General features: G+C 36.3%; 3 protein-coding genes across 4 annotated transcripts; all 3 read left to right on the forward strand.

The window, feature by feature from the left end:
• Positions 1-518: 518 nt before the first annotated feature.
• On the forward strand, positions 519-5,380 carry LOC115983304 (F-box/kelch-repeat protein At3g06240-like). 2 transcript variants are annotated; one of them, XM_031105950.1, is made up of 2 exons: positions 519-1,743; positions 5,092-5,380. In XM_031105950.1, exon 1 carries the CDS (start codon positions 642-644, stop codon positions 1,707-1,709), a length of 1,068 nt encoding a protein of 355 aa, XP_030961810.1. In that variant the 5' UTR covers positions 519-641; the 3' UTR covers positions 1,710-1,743; positions 5,092-5,380. The 2 variants fall into 2 exon arrangements, with proteins under 2 accessions (XP_030961810.1, XP_030961811.1); XM_031105951.1 differs by having other exon boundaries at positions 519-1,738.
• Positions 5,381-5,586: 206 nt separating this feature from the next.
• On the forward strand, positions 5,587-6,162 carry LOC115984994. The gene has a single exon (XM_031107970.1). It carries the CDS (start codon positions 5,587-5,589, stop codon positions 6,160-6,162), a length of 576 nt encoding a protein of 191 aa, XP_030963830.1.
• A 9,234-nt stretch (positions 6,163-15,396) lies between these two features.
• On the forward strand, positions 15,397-21,067 carry LOC115984995 (F-box/kelch-repeat protein At3g23880-like). The gene is made up of 2 exons (XM_031107971.1): positions 15,397-16,636; positions 20,738-21,067. Exon 1 carries the CDS (start codon positions 15,397-15,399, stop codon positions 16,588-16,590), a length of 1,194 nt encoding a protein of 397 aa, XP_030963831.1. The 3' UTR covers positions 16,591-16,636; positions 20,738-21,067.
• The last annotated feature ends 2,246 nt before the right edge of the window (positions 21,068-23,313 follow it).

Below are 23,313 nucleotides of genomic sequence, written 5' to 3' on the forward strand. Positions count from 1 at the left end.
GAAACTCAAATCTCTTGAGCTCGATTTCAATGTGACCAGATCAAGGACCTTGAGTCTTCTGTGCTCGAGTTACTACAGCAATATCGAGTCTAACAAACTCGAAATGTTAATTTCCTAAATAGTTTGGAAACTGTGTTAACTAACGAAATTGTTTGAAAAATGGTATTATTTTGAAAAAAAATCAATTGAAACTATATATCTTCTATTTATTTTATTCTAATATTTTTCAAACAGAAAAACATCATTATACAAAGTGCTCGTTTGGATAGCACTTAAAGTGCTGTGTTTGCGTTTTCTCAAAATTTTTTTTTTTCTTTTCAGCCGCAACTATTGACCCGGTCTTGTGTGAACAGTGCACTTATGCACTGTTCATAGATCCCACAAACTCTACTTTTTATCAACTTTTTTATTAAAAATAGGTCCCATAATACTATTTACATATTTAAAAATTATTTTGATACAGTGTTTCAGTTTTCAGTTCCATCATACCCAAGATATCATTTCACAGGAAGACCAGTTGTGATTTGTAACTTCCTTCCCGGGTACGCCTTTCAAGTGTCATTCAAGGTTCCACATTAGAAAGTGATTATAAGGTCTGATCTCTACTGATACGGGTGTTCAGCAAGCTCGAAGAAGCAATAATGTCAAGCTATCTGCCTGAGGAAGTGGTAGTAAATATACTCTCACACCTCCCTCCTAAATCTCTACTTCGATTCAGGTGTGTCTCCAAAACTTGGCTTGCTCTCATTGGAACTCCTGATTTCGTATCCAAAAACCTCATCAACAACTCCATTCTCAACACCAAATCCCAACACCCATATCCACCCTTCCTCTTCGTCAAAGCCAGAGAAGAATCCAACTCACCACCTCCTTTTCTCGGACTTGGCGGCATAGTCTCTTCCTCTAATGGCATCCTCTGTCTCCACGACCATTTCCAAGGCGATGTCTACCTCTGGAATCCTTCCTCCTCATTGCAACTCATGGCTTTATCTCGTCGCATCTACTGTCCTCGCACGAAAGACTTCGACTACGTTCTGGGGTTGGAGTTCGGGTTCGATTACATAGCTGATGACTTCAAGGTGGTGGGATTTCTAGACACTCTCAATACCAGTTTCATGGCCGACACGGATTTTGTGGATGTCGAGCTGGAAGTGTACAGTTTGGGCCCTGGTTTAGGGAAACAGTTCGACACTATTCTTGATTTAAACATGCTCAATATTTTCGTTCCCTATGAAAGGGCGAAAGTGTACGACAATGGGTTCTTTTACTGGTGGGTAGGGCCCAATGAAGATTATGATGAGAGAATTGTTTCATTCGATTGTAGGAATGAGGTGTTCAGAATGACGCCGCTTCCGGATAGAAGTGTTATTGGGGATTGTAACGAAGTATGGCGGAGTCTCATGGTGTTGAATGGGTTTGTTGCTATGGCGGTTCATCCTTTCAGAAGGAAGAAGAAGGTGTCGTTTTCTATATGGGTTTTGCTTGAATTTGGTGTGAAGGAATCATGGACTAAGCTGTTTAGAATTGGGCACTATTTCGATTTGGAGTGGCCATTGTGCTTTTGCAAGAATGGGGAGTTGCTTATGGAGAACAGAGAAGGGGAGCTGGTCTTGTATGATCCTTTTACACAGACAACCAAGAATGTTCAACTTAACGGGTTTACTAAATCGTTCCTTAACACGCAAAGTTCAGGAGTTCAGGCACAATAGACATATATATTGAGCTGATCTAAGAGGAGGTAAGGTATGATATAGTCTTCAATGTGCCTTTTCCTTTTATATAAATTGTCCTAAACATTGGTTTTGAGTGCTAAAAAACACCAGTTGACAAATATGTTGAGCTGATAAGAGGAGGTGAGATGTGGTTCACTCCTTTTATATAAATTTTCCTGAACATTGGTGTTAGTAATACTTTTTTGTGTTTAGCAATTGATGCATTTGATAATTACTATGTAAAGAAAGAGGAGGGTGCTTAGCGAATTACATGTTGACCTCCGTTGTAGACAGCTGAAAAAATCAAACCATTCAACCAGCACTCCCTCCCTCTTTCATAAACCAGATCAATATTTCTCAAAAGCGGTAAGCTGAGTCTGTAATAAAATGGGGAAAAGAAAGGAAACTTGAAATGTCTTTTATGAAGAAACATGTTAACATAGAGTCAATGATGAAAGCAAACTAAACCACTATGACAAAAGAGGGAAGAAAAATGTGATTCAATTCAATGTTCATTCAGTAATGGTACTTAAATATTAATTTTGTAGCTTCCCATAGTTAGAGTTGAAAGCGTACCAGAATATAAGTGTCTTTTATCTCCAAGATGGGTATGAAAAAGGAAAGTGAGGTTTTAAAAGAGCAATAGACATGAAACTGAGGCTTGAAATTGAACATGGTTAGCTTCAATATTTTCAAGAAAGCCAAGTGATGTAGAACAGCTCAAACTGTCAATTTTCATGCAAAATCAATTGGCGAAACGTGAAAATAGAGTCCAAATTTAAGAAATCCTTAGAGCCCATTTTCAAATTTTTTATAAAAACTACATTTGGATAGACATTTTTGAGTATCTATTGACCTTAACCCTAGGAGATGGTTCTGGTAGGAGATGTATTGTTCGGAACCTAGAAGAATTGGCCAGACTTATTATGTGCAATTTCCCTCATCTCTTCTTGAAATACTTGGGGTTATGATGTGGTTTGTAAAAATTTTGAGGATAAAAAAGATTAAATAACAAAATACAAGATTTTCTGGAATGGGCTGTCCTTGGCTTTACCAAAGGCCCATAAGTCTTATTTTGTGTTTGAGTCCTTGTCCTAGGAGATGTTCGGAAGCTAGTTGGAGTTGTTTCTCATTACCTGAAATAGAGATGCTACTGTTGCACTTCACACATCTTGTTTGAATGGAAATTGTTGGTGGAATACGCAATTTAATCGTGCAGTCCAAGATTGGGAGCTAGAGTTCATACAGTCATTTCAAGATGATCTATATACTCCTAAAGTTAATCCGGGAGAAGAGGACAAGCTGGTCTGGTCTGGTCTCTCTCCAAGAGCCATGGTTTTTGTGTTAATAATTATTATAAGGCTTTGAGGAAAGGGGCCAACATCAATTTCCCATAGATATCTATTTGGTGTGTTGGAGCTCCACCACACGTAACTTTCTTTACTAGAATAGCTGTGAAAGGCTCAATTCTAGCTGCCGACAATTTGAGGAAATGGGGCATTATAATTTCTGATTGGTGTTGTGTGTGCAAATCCAATGGAGAATGAACTGATCATCTTGTTCTTCATTATGAGACTGCTAGAGTTATGTCCTTGGTTTTAAGATTGTTCAGTGTAAGTTGTGTTATGCCAAAATATATGATGAAACTATTGGCTTGTTGGCAAGAGAACTTTGAAAGAAGGTTAATGATGGAATATGAAAGTTCATGCCTTTGTGTTTGATCTAGCAGTTGGAGGGAAAAGTATATGCACAGGTTTAAAGGAAAAGAGCTCCTATAGTTGAAGTACCTGTTTTTAGTGATTTTTTAGCTATGATGAATTTTAGATGCTATGTTTCTTTTGTTTTTTTTTTTTTTTTTTTTTTTGCCTTTTGGTTTCGCCTTTGTATACACCATGTGTACTAGGCTTGTTCCTCTTTTTGTGCTTTTTAATAAAGTTCATTTACTTCCAAAAGAAAAACCCTCTTCAATCTTATGGCTGGCATGTAATTCGCAAAAATCATAAAATGTACCTTTTATACATGTTGTTGTGTCAAGTTGGTACAACAGAGCCTTTAGGCATTAATGTGCATTTGAATGAGCTAGTTTTTGTTAGCTTATCTTGCTTTAAAAACAAGTTTGGTAAAATAAACTGTACCTTGAAAAGTTGGGCTATCTGTAGATTAGCCAAACAGCCAAATAAGTATGATTAGATTAGTCATTGACATTAAGGGGAACTTATAGTGATTCTTAATTGTGGAGCTCCATCTTAATTTCTATGTTTTAAACTAAAATTTTGTACTGTATGTTATATCATTGAGAATAGCAAAAATGTTTCATGAAGCTCTTATAATAGGTATAACTTTTGAAACTTGTACTTATAAAAAAAAAATAACTTTTGAAACTTGATATCATGAATCATTATCTCTGCAATATTTTGAACATAGTTGTTTCTGTTGGCATAACTTGTTATTCCTATTGGACCTAAAAGCTGTTTCTCTGCTTTATTATAATATCTGCAGTAGGACTTTATAATTAATTCCTGCCTTGTTTCTGGAACTCAAGTTGGATATTCAATTTATTGTTAAACTGTAATGGGAGTGAAAATATGACATCTTTGGAGGTGACGGAGTAGGTGAAAAATGCAAGAGTTGAAAAACAAGTTTTAGGAAGAAACAGTTATTCACTTATTCTGAAGAAAATAATTCCAGAGAATTATTATTATTTATTTTTTGTCTAGGTTTAGGAATTAAGCCAATAGTGTTGAGATTTTTATGTTTAGCCCAAATCTTTATTCTAGTATATCATTTTATGAGTTGATATTTTCTTTTAGTAGTATCCTTACTTCTTCTGTTTCAAAATTTTTCAATCTTCTAGATTTTAGAATTTCATCTCCACATAAACCTTCTTAATAGAACAACTTTTTATTTTTATTTTTAAGGGAATAAGGAACTAGAATTCTCTTCTGAGGTGGTCTCTCAAATCACAAAGACATGATCAAGTGGCATAAAAACATTACAATATCTAAAAATAGATATGCTCCTTCAACATTCGTATTAATACATGATGATCTTGTTTTGTTTTATATTCAGTTTCTAGTGACGAGCTATTACAGAATAGATATGCTATTTGGATAAATTTTTTTTGTTATTACTTTGGCCCCCTCATTCTTAAAGTTCTAGTTCCACCCCTGATTATGTAAATGTAAAACCAATAAAAAGAAAAACACTGTATTCACTGCTACATCTTCGGAGTGGAAAAGAATCTCTCTTGGGAATTTTCATTTCCATTTACCTGAAACAAGCATCATAAATGTTTTTTTTTTTCCACACTTGCTATCATTGGATAGGCATTAATTTTTTTTTTTTCTGACTTACTTACTGCATATCTTTGGTTCAACAGGTGTGCGAGGAGTGTTATGGATGTCAACATGGTGAAATTATATTTTGATTCAAGTGAAATATTTAAGTGCTTGTTAGAGCTAGTCACACTGTCACAGAAGTATAATATTAGCTTAGTATATGGTGTTTGCTGTATATTTGTATGGATGTTTTCTGGTTAGCTACTTAGAGACAGGTTACTAGTTTGGTGCTGTGTCCCCAGTTGTTTCAACTTTCAAGGGTACAAGACTATATAAGCCAGATAAACAAATACAGTGAGAAATACAGACAGAGGGAGGAGCTTTATTATTTTTGTATTTTGTGGGGATTACTTTAACCGAATTTCACTTTGAAATGTTGGCCTCTGATTAGTGGAGGGATGATTTGGGTCTCCACTAGCTGAATTTTCTGATTCACATATACACTAGGAAGAAGTTTATAGCCAAACACTTTAATTTCATCTAAAATAATCCTGATTTCCAGCAATGGGTATCTTTCACTTGTATGATTTCCAGTAATGCTAAACCAAATCCCTCTTGATCTCTCACCACTTTCTGATCCAAAATTTTACCAATACGATCTTGACATAGTCGTTTCCTGTCATGGTTTCATCTGTCTCTACTACCGTTCCCAACATGGTGACATCTACCTACGGAACCCCACCACCCCGTCGTTGTCATCATCAGGACTCAAGCCTCTTCCTCCTGTTACCCCTCGTGAAAAGTTCGATGTCGAGCCATATAGTGTTGGGGTCGTCTTTGACCCAATATCCATTGACTTCAAGGTCCTCAGGCTTCTGAATGTTATGTACAATGAAAACCTCAAAGCAGAAGTGTATACCAAAGTACTGGTTCGTGGAGACTGCTTGAAGATTGTAGAGGGCCTTCCCCACTCTTTTTGTCCTGATTTTTGGAACACAGTGTACATGGGTGGATTCTTTTTCTGGTGGACAATTGATGCGGGCGTTGAGAGTATTGTTGCTTTCGACTTCAGCAAGGAGGTTTTCATACTGATGACGCTCCTGGACCTTTCTGCTTACCCGTGTTTCAGCCAACTCACAGTGTTGAACAAGTCTTTTTGCGGTGCTGGTTAACCCTTTTGGAGACGAGATTAATTTCCCAGGGGATAAATAGCCGTTACCCTTATTCAGAGGACAACACAGATATCCCTTATGCATAGGAGGGTGATTTTTTAGATAGATGGGTTTTGCTCGAATTTGGTGTCATGGAGTCATGGACAATACTTATTAAAATTAACCTCTGCCATTTGAATAGGCAGTTGGGGCAATTAGACTCTACTATTGTTGACTGCTTTGCCATGGTTTGCTGGGGCATATGGTTTAAGTGTAATGCTGTCTGTTTGAAGCAATTTCCTTTCCCTTACTCCCAAATTTACTCTGATTCTGTTGCAAGACTGCATGAATTTCACTTGGCTGTTGACTCCATGGTTAAACCAGCTGTTTTTTTTTGCCTCAATCACTCGGATGGCATCTGTTTTTCTTTCTTTGGCCATCTGGTGGACGACTCTTGCACTGCTGCCTCTAAGTTTTGAACTTGTTTTTTCTCTCATGTCCGTAGAGATTGTAATAGAGTTGCTGCCAAGTTAGCTAAAAACTCTAAATTTTTGTTTGCGCCTTTGGTTTGTATTGAGGACATCTCTGAGAATGTCTCTCCCTTTGTTTCTCATGACAGACTTCATCTGTTTTTTTTTTTTCTTTTGAGAAACCAGACCACAAGCCTGGGAATTTATTCAAAAAAAAAAAGTTAATGAACATCACGAAATAAGAGAGTAGCAATGTCAGCAGGGAGGTCACCCAATCAAACCTGCGAGCCCACAACGGAATTAGCTTTCTTAGCTATAGCATCAGCAACCTAATTACACAAACGCTTAACTAAATTAAAATCGCAATACTGAAAAGCAGAAACAAGAACTCGGATATCATCCAGCATGTTCCCATAGCAGGTCAACTCGCCCAATCCCTGTCTAAGAGCGTTAATCACAGCGGCAGAGTCTCCTTCAAACACCACTTGGGTAAGGCCTATTTCTGAAGCAAACTGCACTGCCCTCAGACATGCTAAAGCCTCCAACTCAGCCACCGAGCTTCCAAGAGAGATAGGAACAGATAGCGCTCCATCTGTCGTTGGAGGACACCAACGTTGCTCGGATGGAGGACTGGGAATGGCCGACTCCTTTTCTTGTACAGCCAAAAATTCCTGCAGCAAATTACCAGCACTACTGCAGATCCGATCCACTACTGTTGATTTAATATATTTGATTTGGTCGGCTTTCTCAACAAAAAAATAAAAAAATAAAAATTATGCCACTTGTGTTTTCAACCAAATTCTTTATATTCACAATGTTTTTAGTGTGTTTCAAGTTTTAAAAAGTAAAAAGTTTTACAACTTTTTATAATAGATTTTATTGTAAACAAAAAAATATTTTATAAGTTTAATTTGACCATATTTTATATTCAAATGATCACCTCCAAATGAAAAAAATATTTTTCAGAAAATATTTTATTTTAAAACAAACGTAACTTTGTTAAGTTCTTAAGATGCATGTTGTTCATATTTATATTTAAAAACATATTTATATTGAATTTAATTTTCCTTCAAATAGAAATATATTGGGATAAATTATATATTTAGCCCCTAACCTTTGCATCATATGTCAATTTAGTCCCTAATGTTTCATTTGTGTTATTTTAGTCTCCAATATTTTGTTATTGTATGAAAATAGTCTTTTCCATTAAGTAATAAATGGAAAATGCTAACGTAGCTAACTAAAAAAAATGAAAAAAAAAAAAAAAATTATGCCATATGGGATGCTAAGTGTATTGACATAGAAAAAAAAAAAACCTATTTTCCGATTTCAACTCTAGAGAGAGAGAGAGAGAGAGAACAATGTCCAGCTCCACCCGATCATAAACTTCATTAAGTCATTTATATTTGTGTCTAAGGTTCAATTCAAAATGAGAACTCAAAATTCAAAAGAGCAATTTCAACCATATGATTAGATCAACAACTTCAATTACAATTTCAACCAACAACTACTAACTAAGAAGCATTGATGATAATAATTGGAGATTGTAGGTGAAAACCCAAAGGCAGAGAGAGTGGCGTTAGTGTTATTTGTGTGTGGTATATGCTCGTGGCCATGGTTAACTAATTATTAATGCTGTCTGTGTTTGCTATATGCTTGACCAAATGCCTTAAAGAAAATTAAACACCTTAGTAGAAGCAGGGAAAGATATGGATGGATGTAAAGCAAGGTAGAGTGATGAGTGTTGGGAAGAAGAGGGACTAAGATAGTGTATTTGGGTAGGCCTTCACTGTTGCCCTTCTACCACTGGAGATTTAAGCTTACACAAAGAAGAGTGTTAATGGAGAAAAAGACTAATTTTTAGGTTTTTGTTAGCCATTGGATGAGGGGGTGTTGACTAATTGGATTTTTAATCATATCAGCACATTTCGCATCCACGTGGCATAAAAAATAAATTTTTTTATTTTAGGCGTTAACAACATCATTATTTTTCATCCATTACTTAATGGCAGAGACTATTTTGACACAATACCAAAAGATGGACTAAACTGATACAAGTGAAACATTAGGGACCGAATTGACATATGGTGTAAAGATTAGAGATTAAATATGTAGTTTACCTAATATATTGTTTATAAATAAAAGGCGAAAATACTATTTTCGTCCCTACTTTTTCAGCTCATTCTCATTTTGGTCCCTACTTTTTATTTTTACTACTTTTAGTCCCTATTCTAGAAAACGCGTTTCGTTGTGGTCCCTACCGTTACCTCAGAGACGAAATTTTCCTAGGTGGTAGATGATAAAATAAAATATTGTTTTCTTTATTGTAACGTGTCAACCGTTGCTCCACGTGGCAGCTTCCTGCCATTAAGAAGTCATGTGATTCTCACGGGACTTTGTTTTTAACCACCCATGCATGTGAAAGCTTTGGAAAACCCTAAATCAGCCTTTTAGAAACCTAAATTTCTGAAAATCCTTTCTCACTTGCTCTCACTCGCTCAACAATCACACACCATACCCACTGAGAGCTAAAAATGATTGTTTGAAAAACCATTAGACACACACCATACCCAATTTATCATTAGAAACCTAAAGAAGACACTTTGCGATTGTGAAAGCTAGATTGTAAAGGTATGTTCTCTTTCTCTCTCTCTTTGCCTCTGTATCTTTATAGCTTTGTGTAGTGGACACCTTTTTTAGGGATCACAACGTTAACTGTGATAAAAAATAAAATATTTTTGTTGGTATTTGTATTGTTTGTTTGTATTGTGTGTTCCTTTTTGAAAAATGCTCGGGTCCATGTATTCCTATGATGCTATTTTATGTGGTTGATTTTTATTTGTTTATTACTTTATTAGACTAAAAAAATATTTTTAATTTCAAAAGTGGATATCTATTTTCACTAAAAATTGCATGCAGGATGAATGAATTTTTTACTCTATATGTCCACCATGGTGGGCATTTTCACTTGGGACCCTCAAAAGTATATGGGAGGGACAATAAATCAAGTAGAAAATTGTGACCCAGATAGGTGGTCAAAAGTAGAAATTGAGAGTGTCTGTAGGGACTTAAGATACACTGTAGTTGATAGGCTCTGGTTTAAGATCCTTGGTGTGAACCTAGAGCATGCAAATTTCCACTAGGTAGTTGATGATGATGTTGTTGTGTTCACGACAGACTTGGTGAAGGGTTATGAAGGGATTATGTGTTTGTTGAACGTCTAGTGGATGAGCCACTTAAGTTACCAGTGGAGGATTTTGAATCGTTAGATGTTAGACAACCTAGTGAGGAACCAGAAGGTGTGGATTCTCAAGCCTTAAAGGTTGTTGCTAATGATCAACTAAATGAAGATGTGGTTTATTGTGTTCGTAGTGAGAGTGAGAGTGATCATTATTATGGTAATGCAAAGTATGAAGATGATAATGATAATGATAACGATTATGAGTATGGACATGATAATGATGATTGTAGAGATGATTTTTCACAATTTGATGGACGTGTTGATGGTGAGTACAGAGATGATTTTTCAAATTTTGGTGGAAATGCTAGTGATGATTACAGACCTGATTTTTCATAGTTTTAAGGCCATGATAATGAGGTAGATGCTAACCATGGTGTACTAAATGAGGTAGATGCTGAATAGGTTTATGTTAGGAGGCTTAGCAAAGAACCAGTGGCTGAGGACCAACAACAGGACCCAGTTGATGAACAAAGAGAGGAGAGTAATGAGACTGAGGGAAGTGACCTAAAGGATGAACCATAAATGCAACCAATGAATATTGGTGAAGAAAGTACTGATAGTTGGGATAATGAAGCTGATAAGGTTGAGGTTGAACCAGGCCAAATGGGTGCTAGTGTAATAAATTCTGTTTATGAGAATAAGGAACTGTTGAGTCTTGATGAATCACCATCTGACAGTGATCATGGTGATGCTTTAAGTGATGATGAAAACCCTACTGCTGAGGTAGACAACTCTATTAGGAGGAGTAGATTTACAATATTCAAGCCAGTAGCCAAAGTTGAGCATATTAGTTTTGAGAAGGATATATTGTTTATCTCACCTAAGCAATTTAAAGAGGCTATAATTGATTATGCAGTCCATGGAGGTTGGGGTGTAAGGTTTGTGAAAAATGATTTGGTAAGGGTAAGAGCCACATGCTAGCCAAGGTGTAAATTTGTTGCCTACTTTGCAAAGGTGTCAAGGAAAAAAAGCTACAGATTGAAAACACTCAACATGGAACACACATGCACCAGGAAATTATAAAAATTCAAGGTGTATAGCATCATACATTGGGAAGAAGTTAGTGAAGAAGTTTAGGAAACAACCAGATATAAAACTCAAAGATATTCAGGATGCTATGCATGAGAAGTTTGCGGTGGATATAAGTACAGGCAAAGCAAGTAGGGCTAGAGAGAAGGCTCAAAATGTTGTTGATGGAGGTCACATAGCACAGTTTAACCAGCTTTGGGAGTACTATGAAGAGTTGAGGAGGTGTAGCCCTAAGAGCACAGTGCTGATAAAGGTGCATACCTTCAATGATGGTGATTTGGCGGCTAACAGGGCTTGGTAGTTGGGCTACCATATTTTGAAAGATTGTTCATTTGCACAATGATGGTGATTTGGCGGCTAAACAGGGCTTGGTAGTTGGGCTACCATATTTTGAAAGATTATTCATTTACCTGGATGGTTGCAAGAAGGGCTTCTTGATTGGATGCAGGCCAATCAATGAATTAGATGCATGCCATTTGCAGACCAAGACAGGTGGCTAGCTGATGTGTGTTGTTGGCAGAGATCCCAATGATGAATACTTCCCCTTTGCCTATGCAGTTGTTGAGGCTAAAATCAAGGACTCATGGACTTGCTGAAACCAAGGACTCATGGACTTTGAATTTAATATTTGCTGACATAGGGGATGGCCAAAGATGGGTATTCATATCTTATCAATGGAAGGTGTGTATTGCCCTTTTACAGGCATTTGATTTTTAATGTTGGTGGTTAGAAGCTTTAGCAGATATGTAATAAATGTTTGTTCTTTGCAGGGATTAGTGCAGACCTTTGTTGACAATTGGCCACAATACGGAGCACAGAATTTGCTGTAGGCATCTATACAATAATTTGAGGAAGAATCACCCTGGTATACTTATTGAGACCTCTTTTGGAAAGCAACCAAAGCTACTTATCAACAAGAACATGTGAGGGCAATGAATGAACTAAAGGAAGTTGATGAAGATGCATACAAGTGGTTGTAGTCTTACTCAATAATTATTTGGGCTCGGCATATGTTCAGAAGTGATGGTCAGAGTGACACAGTCCTGTACAACATGTGTGAAAACTTCAACAATAGGATAGTTAAATTTAGGAATAAACCTACAATCACCATGGTAGGCCATCTATACAGTTTGATTATAATTTGTGATTTATAAATGTACTTTATATAAATGTGCTAAAATGTTCTTTGTGATTTCTAAATGTGAAGTGTGAATCGTGATTTCTAAATGTGCTTTGTGATAAATTCCCCCTTTCTCTTTATGTGGTTGCAACTTGAGTGCATTAGGTTGTATTTAATGACTAGATTTCAAGCAAACCAGGATATGATTTTGAAGGTAGAATCAGAGCTGTGTCCTAAGATAAGGAAAAGATTGTATAAGGAGAAGATGGCCTGCATCAGGTGGCTAGTATGTTGGGCTGGTCATAGCAAGTTTGAAGTGAAGAATGACCTGGAAAGTTTCACTGTGGATTTCGTTGAATCCAAGTGCAGTTGTAGCTTGTAGGAAGTGGGACATAACTGGCATACCATGTGCCTATGCCATTTCTTGCATCTTTTTCAACAAGGAAGATGCTAAAAAGTATGTCCATCCTTGTTATAAGAGGATTGCATACATTGCTTGCTATGAGCCCATTATAGATCCCATCAATGGCCAAAATATGTGGACACCCAGTGGTTTGCTACCTGTGTAGTCTCTTATCAAAAAAAGACCTCTTGGCAGGCCTAAGAAGAAGAGGGTTTAGGAGCTTGATGAATTTAGAAATCATAGAAAGAATAGAGGAATAGGCATTTCCAAGCAGTGCAAGACATGTGGGAAGTTAGGGCATAATAGAAGAAGTTGCAAGGAAGAAGTAGGAGGGAACTCCTCCCTACCTGGGAATACAAACCAAGCCAGAAGGACCACTAGGAAGGTAAATTTGATTTGTGGGTTGATTACTTACTATGTGGCTTGCTCAATGATGGTTATTGTTATTTGGTCTATGTGTTGATTAGTTATGATTTGACTGTTTGCAGCCTATGAAGAAAGGTAATGCAAACAACCCAACTGTTGGATCACCAACCTCTAATGTTGAGCCAACAATATATAGTGCACCACTAACCTTCGATGCTAATGTGTTCACAAGTGTACCTCCACCCTCAACTGATATCCAACCCAATCCAAGGAAGAAGAGGAGGAGGGTAGTCACCTCTGAGACACTTAATGCAACTAGCTAGGAATGCAACAAGATATATGGAGGTAGTAAGGTTTGCTGGGAGCCAGTCCTCTGTCCATGATCCTGGGAGATAATCAAACTAATGATGACCTCTTTTTTGTGTGCTCTGTGTTGAGGGAAATATTTTGTTGTTTTTTTTACTGCCTGAAATATGGCTTTTTGGTACATATATGTAAAGCTTGAACTAATTGGCTGTTTTGGTGTACGTTGTTTATGGGTAAACATCTGAATTTTGTTTTGTAATTGTTGTGGTGCACCAAAACTTGACATTGTTGAGTAATCAAAGTGAAGTTAAGCTCATAAAGTGATGTCATGTGCTTGTTTTATAATTGTTTTAAAAGTGATGTCAGGTCCAATTTTTAAGTCCACAATTAGGGCAAATAACATGTCAAAAATGCATGCATAATAGGTACAACATCTAATCAGATGTGATGAATTCATGATTTGGTACAATAGAACTTTATTGTGATGTTTGGTTCACATTTTCAACCATAGCAAGTCAAAAATGCATACATAACAGGTACAACAACACTTCAAAGTGGTGAATTAATGTTGAAAGTAATGTTGGTCCAACCAAAATTTGAAAGTAATTTTGGTGATGTTAGGTCCAAATTTTCAAACATTACATGTCAAAAAATGCATACTCAGCAGACATAATCATCATAATATTATCTTAATAAATATTACCCTCAAAACACATCAATTATCAACAGAAATTGGCAACATTGCCATAAATATTATATAGATGTTCCATTGATAAATAGTTCAAATTATAGGGATAATTAGGTGTTCCAATGCTAATTGGAATCACACTGCCAAAACATACAACCACATACCAAACCATATCAAAACAGAGCATCACTTTCCAGCACATACCACTTCCTAACAAACTGCCAAAACCTATAAAAGGACCCTAAAAATTTTGGCTTTTTCTACTAAATCCCAACACTAATTCCTACCCACCTATCTAACCATGTTCACCCTGCCCATCTAACCAACCAAAGATAGGATCACACAGAGCATCATCCCACTTATCACTAGAGACAACACTAAACAGATGAGCAACCTCCTCTCTCTCTTCTTGTAGCTTGTAACCTCAGCTTCAAGTGTTAGTATCCATTGCTTCTGCTTTAGGATCAGCACCTTACCACGCTCACAGATTTCATCATCATGCCATTGGAAAAATTTACACTTACGTCCAGCTTACATCCAAAAGCACAATGGAATCACTATAACAGGTTAAATCAGAAAACTTAATTGGAAGTCACTTTCAACCTAAAAAAAAGCATCACTTTCAACCCATTATATCTTCCGTTTGGATTGAGCTTATTGTTGCTGAAACTGAAAACTGAAAACTGAAAACACTGTAGCAAAATAATTTTTAAATGTGTGAAAAGTACCGTGGGACCCATTTTTAATATTTTTTAATGTTTGAACAGTGTTGCTACAGTACATGAATACTACAGTGCAAAACAGTAATTTTTGTGCACCAAAGTCAACATATGTGGGCAAAAGAAAAAAAAAAAAAAAAAAAAAAAAAAAAAACAAAGAAAACGCAGAACGGAAACGTAGACGCAGGAAAACACAGTAGCCAAACGCCCTCTATATCTTCAACCTATTACATTGAAAGTCAAAAATTAAATACACATTACTCAAATACACATCAATTAAATACACTTACCCAGAAATTTGGACACCCGTAGAACTTTCTACCAAGGTTGTCAGGTGTCCATGATACCACTAGCACAGGTCTTTTAGAGTAGAAGCATGTGGTTGGGCCTCTTTTCTTCAAGCTTCCACCAGTTGATATAGAGCTTGATTCCTTGAGCTCAAATCATGAGGATGATGTTTGGGCAGTGCTGTGTGAGAGGAGTTGGGGTTGTGAATTTAGGGGTTAGGGATTTCAACTGATTTGGGAGCTTTTATGTGGGAGAGGAGCCTTACACACGTGAGAGGAAGTCATGTGAGGCTCATGTGGGTCTGTTAATGGCAGGAAACTGAGGTAGAGAGAGTGCATTAACATGTTGCAATAAAGAAAACAATATTTTATTTCGCCGTTTGTCACCTAGGAAAATTCTATCACTGAGATAACGGTAGAGACCACAACAAAATGCGTTTTTCAAAATAGGGACTAAAAACGATAAAATTAAAAAAAGGGATCAAAATGGGAATGGACTGAAAAATTAAGGACAAAAATAATATTTCCACCCAAATAAAAAACTAAAACCTATACCTAAGTACTGTATATTATTATCGTAGAAGATCTACATCGACCATTACGAAGTACGAACAACGTTACGAACAATGTCAACAAGCTTTTTGCCTGAGGCAATTGTAGAAAACATACTCTCACGCCTCCCACCTAAAACCCTAATTCGTTTCAGATGCGTCTCTAAAACCTGGCTTGCTCTCATTGGAACCCCCGACTTCCTCTCCAAAAACATCCTCAATCACTCCATTCTTGTCCCCAACAACACCGCGCAAAACCCTAATCCTCCCTTCCTCCTCGTGAAAGCCTTTAACAACAGAAAACATATCTGCAACTTCCTTTCTTATGACACCCTTGACTGTTTATTCCATATCCAGTTCCAGCTTGACTTCCGCAGTCCAGGTCGTCTCGACCTTCAAATAGTCGCTTCCTGTCATGGTCTTATCTGTCTCTACGACAGACAGTACCAAGTTGTCTACCTATGGAACCCCACCACGTCGTCCTCGTCTTCATCGTCATCATCATCGTCATCGGGACTCAGCCGTCTTACTCCTGTGAGCCCTCGTCGCAACTGGTACGTCAAAATTGTTGGGTTTGGATTCGACCCTATATCCAATGACTTCAAGGTTGTCAGGGTTGTGGAAAGGTTTGCTGTTAATAGTTTTAGGAAAGAAATCGAAGCGGAGGTTTATAGGGTAAGCAGTGGTTCGTGGAGACAGATCGACATCGGACCTGTCATTTTTGGTATTCCATGGGTCTCCACAACTTACATGAAAGGTTTTCAATGGGTCTACACAACTTACGTGAATGGAGTCTTTTTCTGGTGGACAAATCAGGAGGTTGGTGAGAAAATTATTGCATTCGACTTCAGTGACGAGATTTTCAAAACTACGTCATTACCAGAGATGGGTAATGCTGACAATTATTCCTGTAAACTTACGGTGTTGAACAGCTTTGTTGCTATTTTGGTTATACCTCACGATCAGGAGGTGATGAGGAGTTGTTTTGAAATATGGCCTCATTTTCTTGATATATGGGTTTTGATTGAATTCGGTGTTAAGGAGTCATGGAATAAACTTTTTACAATTACAGCCCCATCAACTTGGAGAAGGCCATTGGGGTTCTGGAAGAACGGGGAGCTATTCATAGAGAATGGCAACAGTCAGCTGGTTTTGTATGACCCTTTTACAAAGATAGAGAAGAATCTTCAACTTAATGGGATTAAAGAGTATTTTGGTATTGAAGAGTATTTTTGTTTGTTTCCAAATAACTTCCAGGTTGTTCCATAGACGCAGAAAGAAGATATTGAGCTCAAAAAGGAGGTCAATCCTTGAGGTATGGTATAATGTGTCTTATTCTTTTATACATGTTTTGGTATTTGTTTTACTTTTTTGTCCGGCAGCTCATTTTTTGAGGATATATATGCTTTGGTTGTTTTGGGTTTCTATTGGGTCATGCTAGGATCAGTTGTTGACTTGTTCTTTTGTTGGTATCATTGGCTTGAGAAGTATAGTTATGATATTTGGAATTTGGTTCTAGGTTGTTTAATGTGAACTATTTGGACTAAACGGAATCGGCGTTCTTTTGAGGATAATGGAAAACTGTGATTCAGTTAGTAGATTTATGCCAACGGACCCTCTTTGATTGGTCTCGATGCTGGGTCTCTTGGATTGTTCTACTCTTATGGATTTTCTTTTGTTTATTAGAATAGCTTAGTTGCTGTTTGTGTCTTCCTGTTTCTTATTTCTTTGTTCACTACCGTGAACTCTTTGTATTTTTCTTGCTACTCCTTTTTTAATAATACTTTCTTCTTACTTATTAAAAAAAAAACATGTTTTGGTATTTGTTGGCATTTATTTTCGTATTGGATGTTCCTAGGCTGAAATCAGTTTGGTGGAATGACATAAGGATTTGATATTGTGAGCTGAATTTGAATCAGATCCCCATAATGAGAAAGACTGATTGATATATGAGAAGGCAAATGAAGAATTTGAGTCTCTTTATTTTTGTGATATGGCTGAAACATTAGTTAAAAATGTATAGATGCAACTAGTTTTTGGAATTTGGACAGGTACAGTAGCATATTTTCCTTAGTTTCTTCAAACGTGTGTGGTTATACATAATTCTGTTTTGACATATAGTTTACATGATATTCCAGCACTACCATAGACTATAATAGGTTTTACAATGCTATGTCAGTTAGTGGTTTAGCACTGTAAGAACTAAGAAGGTGTTGAACTTGTCGGCTTTGGCCAGGGGAAGATTATATATTACATAACTGTATAGGAACTAAGGAATGACTTTGTTGTGCAAGAAACTGTCTCTTATGTTTGGATTTTCCGGAGCTTTTCCTGGTGGCATTATTAAAACATTTCATTGTTCTTTCCCTGTCACTGTGTTTCCATCTATTTTTTCTCTGAGATTAATCACTGTCACTGAGACAAGATGTTGGAATCCTAAAAAGGAACTCTTTGCTGAATTTGAAGCAATTTAATTGTTTATCACGAAGTGGTAAGTAATAAGCTAGGGTGCATGGACACTTCATTTGGGGTGTCATATTTGTGTCGTATCCGTGTCGTAGCTTTGTTTCCTTTCTTTGATTCTTGGGAGCTGAGTTTTCTGGTGAGGAACCTTCCCTCATCCACAAGACCATGACATGTAAAATTGATTTCTCCATATCAATTATGACAACAAGTCAATTATGTTCTTTTGCACTTATCAATAGTGACTGGCTTTAAAAACAATTCAGAGTAGGACAATTTGGACTGTAATTTCCATTAAAAACTTTGACTGTTTTTTGTAATTGAATATGAGAAAAGTTAAGGGAAAGGATTACTGTGTTTCAGATTTTATGTTGATCATATATCACTTTCAATGAGATTATTATTCATTTCATGGTTTTTTATAGTGAGTGCCTCCAACTTCTTTTAGTTCTCTATCTGATTTTTCCTTTTGTTTTGTTGTATGTTCTAATATTTTTCTCAACTTCTAGAGCACACTCACCTAAAAAAAAGTACCAGAATATACGTATATTTATTGCTTCCCATATCTACAAGATGAGAATGAACTATGAAGTGAAATGTCGTTCAGAATAAGGGAGAGTGAGGTCTTAAAAGAGCAAGAGACATGAAACTGAAGCTTGAAATTGAGCTTGGTTTACTACAATATTTTCAAGAAGATTGGGAGCTAGAGTCCATGGAATAATTTTGGAATGATGTAGATTCTACTAAAGTTAATCTGGGAGAAGATGATAATCTGGTCTGGTCTCTTTCAATAGCCATGGTTTTAGTGTTAATAATTATTATTAGGCTTTGAGAAAAGGAGGTGACAACGATTTCCCACGGAGATCTATTTGGTGTGTTAGAGATCCAACATGGGTAGCTTTCTTTACTAGGAGTAGGACAGCTACAAAGGGTTAAATTCTATCTATAGACAATCTGAGGAAACATCACACTAAAGTTTACGATTGGTGTTGCGTGTGCAAATCTTATGGAGAATCAACTGATCATCTTTTTCTTCATTATTAGACAGCTACAACTGTTGTCCTTAGTTTTAAGCTTGTTCAGTGTAAGTGTATGTTTGGATTGCACTGAAAATAGGTTGTGTCTGGCGGCTGCATTTTTTGTGTGGGTCCTGTGCACTGTTCATGGGACCCGTAAGTAAGGATTTCAGCAAAATTTTCTTTAAAATTGGGTCCCACGATACTATTCATACATTTAAAAATTATTTTACTACAATGTTTTCAGTTTTTAACAATAAGCGGTATCCAAACAAACCCTAAATTGGGTTATGTAAAAATCTATGAACTGTTAGTGACTTTTAAGAGTTAATTGTGGAGCTCCATCTTATTTTCTATGTTATCGTCTATAGTTTCTCAATTTTGGACATTTATTAGGGATTCAAAAGTTGACCATTTTTAATCAGGTCTTATAAGGGAAGTGGCATTGGCATTGGCATTGGTGTTTTGGTTTGGAAGGTGATCTTTAATGGAGGAGGTGGATTAAATATGGTGAGTTAGCATGGGCCAGGGGTTTAACTTCATAGTCCTGTATGGCTTTCTTATAGTTGTGGTATTTGGAAGGAAATTCAAGCAGGAAAGGGAATCTTTCTCTAGATTTGTGGGCTTTGGTTTAGCTATTAATAAAAAGACTATGGTGTTAGATTCCACTGAGTTGATAAATCATTAATGGAGCAATCATTGGAATCCTACATTTGTGAGATGTGCTCATGATTAGGAGCCAGAAATATTTGCTCAACTCTTCCAAACTCTCTATTCAATCTAGATCCGAATAGGTGTGGATGAAAATTGTCTTGAAGTTTGAGGAAGAATGGATGTTTTAGTGTCATTTTTATCTATGAGGTTTTGAGAGGTTCTAGTTCCATGGATTTCCTTTGGAATGCTATTTTGGTGGTATTTGTGGACACTGAGCTAGCGCAAGAAATTATAGGGCTCTGAAATTTAGTCTCATAATGGAACTCTGCTATCTGTAAGACTCTAGCTTGAGATCCTCAAGAGAGTTTGAAAGGGTGAGACTAAGAGTGGAGAAGTGAAGAGGAAGTGGAGGTGTTTGAGAGTTTCTTAGGGAAGTTTAAGGCACGTTTGAGAAACAATTGCCTCTGCATTTTTGGGCTTGAAAATTGGAATTACTTCAGCTTTGGTGCATTTTTTATTGAAAAGTTGTTTTCTTGTAGAAGGGGAAGTTGTATATGCAATCAAAGAATAGATCTTTTGGACTTGAGATTCTGTTATAGCTTTGAAATTGAGGGACACTGAGTAATATCAAAGCTATGCTATAAATATTATTAATCTGAAGCCATAAAGCTATGAAACTATGAAACCACGAAGCTATATAGCTTTGACACAGCGTAATTCTATTATAGAAGGAGAACTTGTATATGCAATCAAAGAATAGATTTTTTGGACTTGAGATTTTGTTACAGGTTTGAAATTGAGGGACACTGAGTAATACCAAAGCTATGCTATAAATATTATTAATCTGAAGCCATGAAGCTATGAAACTATGAAACCACGAAACTATATAGCTTTGAAGCTGTTACCCAATAGCTTTGACACAGCTTAATTCTATTATAGCTTGGCAATACTGTTTGTCAAAGCTATAACATTGCATAGGTTTCCTATTAGGGAAAAAAAATTGCATAGGTTTTTTGGACTCGAAATTCTGTCATAGATCTGACTTGTTTTAATCCTGTTATAGCTTTGACATTGATTGCTTAGTTTGTAACTCTGCTTGTTGGTATTATTTCTATATTTACTGGATGATTGCCTTTTTCTTATTTGCGTAATTCATTTTGATTAACATGTACATAGTGATAAGTACATCCTAGTAATAGAACCACATAGTTTTACCTATCAAAACAGGAGCCAAATAGTTTCTAAAATTTCTGCCTTGTCATTCACTATTTTATCTATTTTAGGGATGGACTCACAAGGAGACATGTTATTCTACCAAACACAGAACTACAGAACATGGTGTTTCACAATTTGGGGTTCATAGCCAAATGGTGTTGTGGAGCTTGTAACTAGCTGGTTGGGCAAGTTCAACAAACATAGAACTACGAATTTGAAGGGAATGAGAGATCGATTTGTGAATTGAAGCTTTCTTTCTTCTAGGCTTTGTTTAAATGGACAAATGGTGCAGGTGTTTTTCTTTTAATTAGTTCCCTGATTCTCTTGATTGTTGAACTCTCATTGCAGTTTAGTTTAGGCATTTTGCTGGTTCCATATTACACTACCTGTGTGCTTTGGACTTGGTTCACCGTATTATTTCTTCGTTTTTCAATGAAGTTCTCTACTTTTCCATTTTTTTTTTAATAAAAAAATTCTGATTGATATATGAGAAGACAAGTAAAGAATTTATGGCTCACTTTTTGTGATCTGGTTGATACGGCTGTAGCATTAGTAAAAGTGTAAATAGAAATGCTAGTTTTTGGAATTTTCCTATTTCAAGGGACATTCACTACAAAAAAATGGGTCTAAAGCTGCGTTTGAAAAACGCAGCTTAAGACCCCAAAAACGCGGCTATAGGCTTTGAGCCGCGTTTCCTATGGCCGCGTTTATAACGCGGCTTAAAGACCGCAGCTCAAAGACTATAGCCGCGTTTTTGAAAAACGCGGCTAAAGGTCTGACCTATAGCCGCGTTTTCTAACCGCGGCTATAGGATTCGGCCTATAGCCGCGTTTTTGGAAACGCGGCTATAGACCAGCTTTAAGCCGCGTCTGAAACGCGGCTATAGGTTTTTTAAAAAACAAAAAAAAAGAAAAAAATTCTGGGTTTTTTTTCCCCAGAAAATTCAAAATTCCAATAAAAAAATTCAAAATTGAACAAATAAAAAAAATTCAAAATCAAACACACACCCAGAAAATTCAAAATCAAACATAACATACTCAAAATACAAACACACTCAAAAAATTCAAAATTAAACACAACATTCTCACAATACAAACATACCCAGAAAATTCAAAATATGCGGGCTATCCACTTCATCAAAATTTTCAACATCTCCTCCATTTTCTTATAACTAAACATAAAATAAGAAAAAAAAAAAAAAAAAAACTAGATCTGTAGACAAATCAGTGTGCTTGAGATGAAGAAAAAAAAAAGTACGTAGCTGGAAAGAATCAAAGAAAAAAAAAGAGTTGTGCTAGAGTGAATAACGGAGAAAAAAAAAAAGAAAGAGGAAAAAAAGAAGCAGTAGCTCCAAAGAATCAAAGAAAAAAAAAAGAGTTACACAGATGTAAAGAAAGAAAGAAAGAAAGAAAAACAAAAAAACAAAAAAAAAGAGTTACCTAGATGTGAAGAAGGAAGAAAGAATAAGGGAAAAAAAAAAGTGCTACCCAAATGTGAAGAAGGAAGGAAAAAAAAAAAAAAAAAAGAGAGAAGAAGAACCTAAAGAGTGAAGACGGTGGAGTGAGTGAAGAATGAAGAAAGAAAATGAAAGAAAGAGTAAAGAAATAAAAGATGAAAGTGGGGTAGGTGGGGATGTAGGTGTGAAAGGGTTGGCACGTGGGGAGTTGCAGAAAAACCTTTTTTTTTTTTTTTTGGCTGTTACATATAGCCGCGTTTTTGGAAAAACGCGGCTATTGGCAACCGTTTTAAAAATTTATTACAACTGGACCTATAGCCGCGTTTTTTAAAACGAAGCTATAGGTTCCTCTAAAAAATTATTTGCTTGAACCTATAGCCGCGTTTTTCTAAAAAACGCAGCTATAGAAAACCTTTTGCTGCGTTTTAAAGTTAGCTATAGCCACGTTTTTGAAAAAACGCAGCTATAGGTCACTCTGTAAAAAATTTATTTGACTGGATCTATAGCCGCGTTTTTAAAACGCAGCTATAGGTTAGCTATGGCCGCGTTTTTGGAAAACGCGGCTATAGCTTGAGGCTTTAGCGGCGTTTCTTGGAAACGCGGCTATAGGTAAGCTATAGCCGCGTTTTTTGTAAACGCGGCTAAAAAAAACGCGGCTATAGCCCGCGTTTTTTGTAGTGATTAAAGCATCTTTACCCTAGTTTCTTTATACATTTGTGGTTAAACATATATATTTTTTTGTATGTAACAAAATATTCCAGCAATATGAACCATAGGCTATATATTAGGCTTAATACTGCCATGTCAATTAGCAGCTTACCACTGTAAGGAGGTGTTGGATCTGTAGGCTTTGGCCTTAGGAAGATTATATTCTAGATAGGTGTATTGGAAATAGGGAATGACTTTGTGGTATGCAACAACATAAAAGATTCAAAGTGTTTGGTTGAGGAGACATTTGGAGTGTGTTTTGCACGAGCTTATAAACTTAGTTTTTAGTTTTTAGCTTTTTTTGCTTTTATATATAGTTTTTTAAAATCTCATTCTTTTCCACCTTTTCTCACATTTTCAATTTTTTTTCAAGATTCAAGCATATTTTAGCATATTTTCAGCAAATTTTTATTTATTTATTTATTTTAGTTTTAGCTAAATAAACTTTTCTCAAATGGACATTTAGTTTTAGAAGTGGTC

The sequence above is a fragment of the Quercus lobata genome, chromosome 4 (genome assembly GCF_001633185.2).
Source record: "Quercus lobata isolate SW786 chromosome 4, ValleyOak3.0 Primary Assembly, whole genome shotgun sequence".
Taxonomy (NCBI): Eukaryota; Viridiplantae; Streptophyta; class Magnoliopsida; order Fagales; family Fagaceae; genus Quercus; species Quercus lobata.